At 35.0% G+C, this 7,280-nt stretch overlaps 1 protein-coding gene across 2 annotated transcripts; it reads left to right on the forward strand.

The window, feature by feature from the left end:
• The first annotated feature begins 3,633 nt into the window (after positions 1–3,633).
• Positions 3,634–6,854, forward strand: LOC106758874 (putative receptor protein kinase ZmPK1). 2 transcript variants are annotated; one of them, XM_022779741.1, is made up of 2 exons: positions 3,634–6,136; positions 6,454–6,854. In XM_022779741.1, the coding sequence occupies exon 1, from the start codon at positions 3,658–3,660 to the stop codon at positions 6,103–6,105; it is 2,448 nt and encodes an 815-aa protein (XP_022635462.1). In that variant the 5' UTR covers positions 3,634–3,657; the 3' UTR covers positions 6,106–6,136; positions 6,454–6,854. The 2 variants fall into 2 exon arrangements, with proteins under 2 accessions (XP_022635462.1, XP_014497362.2); XM_014641876.2 differs by having other exon boundaries at positions 3,634–6,122; positions 6,454–6,852.
• Positions 6,855–7,280: the final 426 nt, after the last annotated feature.

A 7,280-nucleotide genomic window follows, 5' to 3' on the forward strand; every position in this document is an offset into this window, starting at 1 on the left:
CTTTTTCTGTTTTGTTTCTCAGTCTCGCTTGTAATGCATCGCCTAGCCATGCACTTTCGATCAGTACTTAAAATTGGTGCTTTAAATCAATTGATGCCCAATCATTTTGGCACTATTTTGGCATTCTCATTGTTTTTCATTCATCTGCACCAAAAATCAAAGATACCTAAAGTATCCTTTTCGAACAACAACCCTAGAAAGGCACTTGCCTCCTCCTATACATGAATATGCCACTGACTCCACGAAACCAGCCATCGCGAGTCGCGGACCGATCATTGCTCTCCACCTCCGGCCATCGTCTACCGCCGGTCGCCGTCACTTTCGCCGCCGATGTCTCATTTTCTCAGGCAAGGTTAAGGGTTTTGTGCGACTCCTCGAGCACAACCCAACCCTAATGGTCACCGTCTTTGTCTCGTCTGCACGCGCTATCATGCGCCTCCTCTTTCTCTGTCAGATCTCGGGCACGTACTGTTCACACGTCGCCCTTCCCTGGCCAGACGATCATCGCTCCACTGACGTTCTGTTCGCCTCACTCTCTTGAGCTTCTTTTGGCCCTTTCCTTCATTGTTTTAGGGGTTGTAGTTGATAGCTATGGTTTTCTCCCTCAAAGTTTTTGTCTCTGGTTTTGAACTCCAATTCATGTTTCTTCTTAAATCTGCAACCTCCCTCTAGTATTATCATCAACCCTATTGGGTACTTTTGGCCCCTTGGCTTCTTCTCAAGTCTTAACCATCACCTCAATGTCGGTCTTTCTTGCCATCATTTCTATTGTTCGCCATGAGGGGGAGTATGTTTCTGGCCAGGTTTTAGGCTTTCAGGCACTACAGACTCCACTAGTCAAAGATGGCAGTCCTTGCAATTTTGTTGCTTTCAGCCACTACAAACTCCACTAGTAAAAGATGGCAGTCCCTGTAGTTTTGTCGCTTTCAACCATTGCAGGCCCCATACTTACTTGATGGTAATCTAGTGTTGTCATTGTCCTCCTTTGTCAAAGTCATCCTATTTGAAGTTTCATGGTGCTAGTTGAAGTTTCACAATTGTCCACCATTGTCCAATGCATAAGTTGTTATTAATTGTTTGTCGACATGTGATTGCACATTTGTTTGTTGCACACTCTCAAAGACAGATCATATATTTCAAATTGAGGTTATTTATTCCAAACTTTGTTCATATAATTTTTATGCTCCAGCTTGAGATATTATTTTTAGTTTATATTTATCTTTTATCTTTAGTTAGTCTTTTATTATTTCATATTTGTATTTTGGGCTTAGTCCATATTTATTCTATTATAAATAGATGATCCTATGTGTATATTGAATACAAGGGAGTTTTCACTGTATTCAACTATAAGTTTTCTTATTTTGATAATATAATGCTATTTTACAAAAATTCTTAATTAAGGTAGTTTCTTCAAAATGATAAATTAACATTTTGATTACCCATTGAATTTCTTAATTATTTTATTCTTATAGTTTTTTTTTTTTCATTTTTTGTTCTTTATCCTCCTTTATTATTTTGTGATTCAAACCTATGTAAACTTTTCTTTTCTTGAATATTCTTGAATTCGACTATTGAAAGTTTCCCATCCAATAAAATACTCTACCATTTCCATCAATTGAATGTAATATAACAATGACGTATGCATTGGAGTTATCCAAATGAGTGTTTAATGACAATCATGTTACAAATATAAAATCATATATTAATGCAATAGCTATAGATATAATAATGCAAACAAAGTCAGATTCGTATTATGTTTAAGAAATAATTAAAACTATGTAAGTTGTATTATTATTGATATATTGGTAATAAAAATGTTAAGACTAAATTTCACTAGCCCACGTTCAACAAAATGTATTTATGTATATTTTATATGACTAATTGTATGATGATTAATTTGGAACTTAAGCATGATACTCCCTCCACACCCTTTTCCAAATTTAAACTGCTTTTAACCGCTTTTATTTTTCAAAGTTTATGATGTGTGTTTCGAGAAGCACTTATTAACATTAATATTTATTTTCCTTTCCCTTTTCCCCCTTCTCTTATTTGTATTTCCTTTTTATGTAAAAGTTGGATTATGGAAAAATGGTTAAGAATTTACCTAACTTTCAATGATTTTATAATTTAATTGTTCTAAAAGTGTTTAAAGAGATTGAGTTCATACCCACCACACTTACCACACTTATAATAATTTGATCCCCGATTAATATAGATAAAAAAAATACATTATCATATTAATTTATTATATATGTTTAACATAAATTTGTGTAACTTATTGGGAAAATATACAAAAAGAAGTGTACGAAATCAAAGGAAAAGGAAAAACCTCAAGTAAAAGAAGAAAATGAAAAAAAAATAAAGAAATATATTGTAGCCTCAATCTTCCTAAGTGTTGTGTTGGGACATTTTAAAAAAGTGAATTTTACAAATGTATTTTTATTAAAAACGATATTTTTGTAACCGTACTTTATCTTCCAATAATTATTTATTCTGGAATTAACTTTATCTTGAGCTTACTAAACTTTTTCATGTATTTAGATAAACTTTTCTCCTTTTCATATATATTCTAAAATTCCTTCTTTTAATAACCCTTCTTTTTAGATATACTTATATAACATTTGTAAATAATATCATAAGTTTCATTTTTCTTCTCGAAATACATAATACTCAAGTTTTCTAAATGTTTTATCAGCCATCCAAATCTCCAATAATTTATCTCACCCAAATAATTGCTCATTTCAATTCAGATCTATTTATAATGAGAATACGTTTTGGGAGGACTAAAATTTTGCAGTATATCATTAGAACTTTTACTTTGAATGGTATTGCATGTGTGAAATGTATGCTTATATGTAGTATTTTGTCATTCACTTTAATATTCAATTTTATAAAATTTAATTTTAATTTTTGTAAAATATTTTTCATTTTACTCAAAATGTTGTTAAAAAAAAATTATAGCAAAAAGGAACTGAAGTGAGTAAAATTTTAGAATATTTTATGAAACAAAAATATTATAAAAATTCAAAGTAAATAATGATTAAAATACTTTTTTATCTTTCATGTTTTAGTAATTTACACTTTGAGTTTTATACTAAGAAATTATTTTAATCCTTTAAACTTACAATGGTGCATAAAAATATTATTTAATTATTAAAGCTAAATGGATCTATTCTGAGGATTACAAAAATACCAAAACAAAAATTATTAAAAAGAATATAGGGACAAAGTTTAGCCGACAATGTCAGATATGAAAGTAAATATTTATTCTTGCATGTATACGAATTGATTTCATTCTGTGAACCATGACATAGTTGATTACGTATGAATATTTAATAGGGCAATAAATTGTTGTTCGAAATTAAATGAGCCTAACAGTTAACCACTCTATTTATAATTTAAGATATTAATGCTTCCTTTTAATTTAATCACTGTATTTTATGCTGTAAGAAAAACAATGATGTGTATTAATCTTGTTTATTAATAATAAAGTTTAATTATCAATATTTACTCATCTCACTCGCATAAAAGAAATGTCTTAATAAACCAACATAAAATCCATAATGGTGCTTGAACTTTCATAATTTAATAACTTGTGTCGAATAATATGGGAAATTAATTGGTTAAATTGGTTTTATTTTATGTTTGAGGAAAAATATGTTACATTATCAATACACAGTTCATGAATACAAACACAAATTACTGGATTTCAACAAGAACACACGAGATCTTCCATTGAATATCAGTATGCCTTTGTCAATCACACTCTTTCTTCTATTGTTAATGTATTTCCAACTTTCATCATCATCTTCTTCATCATCCCTGACAATGGGCTCTTCCCTCTCTGTGGAAAATCCACAGCATATTCTTATCTCACCAAACGCCATCTTTTCTGCTGGCTTTTTAGCCATTGGTGACAACGCATATTCATTTGCAATATGGTTCACGGAGCCTCATTTTCACAGCCCAACTTCCGTCACATGGATGGCAAACCGTGACCAACCTGTCAATGGAAAAAGCTCCAAACTTTCCCTCACAAACGATGGCAACATGGTCTTGATTGATGCTGTTCTTAACACTGCTTGGTCTTCAAACACTGCTTCATCAGCCCCAGTGGAGTTGCATCTCAAAGATGATGGCAATCTAGTGTTACGCCGCCTTCAAGGAACCGTTCTGTGGCAAAGTTTCGATTTTCCAACCGACACTCTCGTTCCTGGTCAGCCTCTTACAAGATATACGCGACTTGTGTCTTCAAGAAGCGAGAGTAACCATTCCTCAGGTTTCTATAAGTTTTTCTTCGATGATGACAACGTTCTTGGTCTTCATTACGATGGTCCTGATGTTTCGAGCTCCTACTGGCCACAACCTTGGTTGATAAGTTGGGATGCTGGAAGGACTAATTTCAACAGTAGTAGAATTGGCGTGTTGAATTCTCTGGGACTTTTTAGTTCAACAGATAATTTCACTTTCGTGACATCTGATTACGGCACAGTGCTGCAGAGAAGGTTGAAAGTGGATTGTGATGGCAATGTTCGAGTGTACAGTCGAAATAATGTTTTGCAGAAGTGGTATGTTTCATGGCAAGCAATTTCTAGTGGTTGCATATCTCATGGGATTTGTGGACCCAACAGCTTCTGCACTTATGTTCATAAGATTGGAAGAAAATGTTTGTGTCTTCCGGGGCATAGATTGAAGAACCACAGTGATTGGTCTCAAGGGTGTGAACCCTTGTTTCAGCTTACTTGCCATAGGAATGAGTCTACGTTCTTGGAGATTCGAAATGTTGAGTTTTATGGCTATGACAATCATTATGTAGAAGTCAGTAACTATAGTGCCTGTGAGAATTTATGCTTGCAAGACTGCAGTTGTAAGGGGTTTCAGCACTCCTACAGTGATGATAAACCCTTTTATAGGTGCTATACGAAAACGCAATTGCTCAATGGAAGACGTTCACCGGTATTCCAAGGAACAACATACCTTAGATTTCCCAAAAGTAATAGCTTCTCTCACAAAGAACATGCCAGTGAACCTTTATATCATCATGTTTGTTCAGTTCAACTTCAAAGAGATTATATCAAATCACAAGCAAACCATTTTGTGAAGATTTTCCTGTGGTTTTCCACCGCCCTTGGAGCTTTTGAAGTGATTTGCATTGTTTTGATTTGGTGTCTAGTTAGGACCAGGCAAAAGTCTAACGTTGAACAAGAGGGCTACCATCTTGCAGGAACAGGATTCAGAAAATATAGTTATTCAGAGTTGAAGAAGGCGACAAAGGGGTTCAGTGAAGAGATCGGAAGGGGGGCGGGAGGGGTTGTGTACAAAGGTATTTTATCAGATGAAAGACATGCAGCAATTAAGAGACTGAATGAAGCTGAACAAGGAGAAGGAGAATTCCTTGCAGAAGTGAGCATCATTGGAAGGCTTAACCACATGAACTTGATTCAAATGTGGGGATATTGTGTTGAGGGAAAGCATAGATTGTTGGTGTATGAATATATGGAGAATGGTTCTTTGGCACAAAATCTCTCATCCAACACTCTTGATTGGAGTAAGAGATACAACATTGCCCTTGGAACTGCAAGAGTTCTTGCATATCTTCATGAAGAATGCTTGGAGTGGATTTTGCACTGTGATATAAAGCCACAGAACATACTTCTTGATGCTAATTATCAACCCAAGGTAGCAGATTTTGGCCTGTCCAAGCTACAAAACAGGAACAACTTGAATAAGAGTTCAAGGTTTTCAATGATAAGAGGAACAAGAGGGTACATGGCACCTGAGTGGGTTTATAATTTACCAATCACTTCGAAAGTGGATGTTTACAGCTACGGAATTGTTGTTTTGGAAATGGTAACCGGGAAAAGCACAAGAAGAAGTATTCATGATGATGAAGAAAGATATGATGGGAGGGTGGTGGAATGGGTGAGAGAGAAAAGGAGCAACAGTAGTAACACATCTTGGGTGGAGGAGATAATTGCACCTGATATTGCAGCTGATTATGATCATAGGAAGATGGAAATTCTGTGTACAGTGGCTTTGAACTGTGTGATGGAAGAAAGAGATTCAAGGCCCAGCATGAGCCAAGTAGTTGAGATGCTTCAGTGAATCAAATATTATCTTTGGTGATAATGATTTAGTATGCATTGTCTTTTCAATTTGAGAAAAACTTGATTTTAGATATGGGATGTTCTTCCCACCTCACGAGTTCTCTTTTACTTCTAAATTTTCCATTATACCCTTCTAAAATGTTAACAACCAAATTTTAATAATAACTTGACAACGCCACGTNTCAGCAATCTATTGGGTGATTGAATATTTTTTCTTTAATTAAAATAATGATTTGAAAAAGGAGATTTTGTGTTGTTTCAAAAACACTCTCAGTGGTTTGAATCAGTATTTCTCTTTCGAAGCACTCTCTCTTTAACCACTCTCTCTCTTTTTGCTCCATTGTAGGTTTTCGTTTCTCTCCGAAGCTCTCTCTACATCCATTAAATGTTTTCGTGTTCCTTTGAAGTTGTTCCTTCCGTGTCCATTTACTGAAGGCTTTGAAACGGTGAGCAATGTGAGGGGAGGTTGAAGGATTTCGTTGGGTTTCGGTCTTCCGAGCTAGGTTTCGCCTCTGTCGTCGTTGGGGGTGTATTTCGTGGAAGTTGTTCCCTTTTTTATGCTATGGGTTCGTCTGCAGAGATTGGTTCTTCAAAACTTGGTTGAGAGTTATGTAATTTTTGTAATAGTGTAGTATTTGGTAGATTTTTAAGTATGTATATTTGTATTTGGACCACTTAATATGATTGTGAACAGAGATAGTTATTAATGGAAAGGATATTTTATTGTACTGTTGATTCCATGTGTTATTTAATTTTGATTCATTATCTAAGTTAAGTGACCCCTATGTTTGTGGGGAAGACGAAGTAGAGGTTTGTGTGGGTTGGAATGTAAGTTCCTGCAGCAATGGCACTGGCCTGGTGCTATTGTAATCGCTTACAGGGTGAGTGTTATCGATTGACATAATGAAAAACAGCTTTTTGAGCAAGTCTGATGCTACGGTAAGCGATTACAGAGGCCCTGTAATCGCTTACCAGTGAGAAAATGGAGGTTTGTACCAAAACATGAGAGCTGCTAACAGTGCCTGGCTGAGTGGCTCCCAAGTATGGTCAAACATGTTTTACCAGTGCATTGACTATGCATTACCCAACTTATCACGAACCACCCACTTGAGAGAAACTCCAAAAAACCCAGGGAGCAGCCACCAACTTTCGGTACAAAACTTAATATTTTCT

This window comes from Vigna radiata, chromosome 4, assembly GCF_000741045.1.
Source record: "Vigna radiata var. radiata cultivar VC1973A chromosome 4, Vradiata_ver6, whole genome shotgun sequence".
NCBI lineage: Eukaryota > Viridiplantae > Streptophyta > Magnoliopsida > Fabales > Fabaceae > Vigna > Vigna radiata.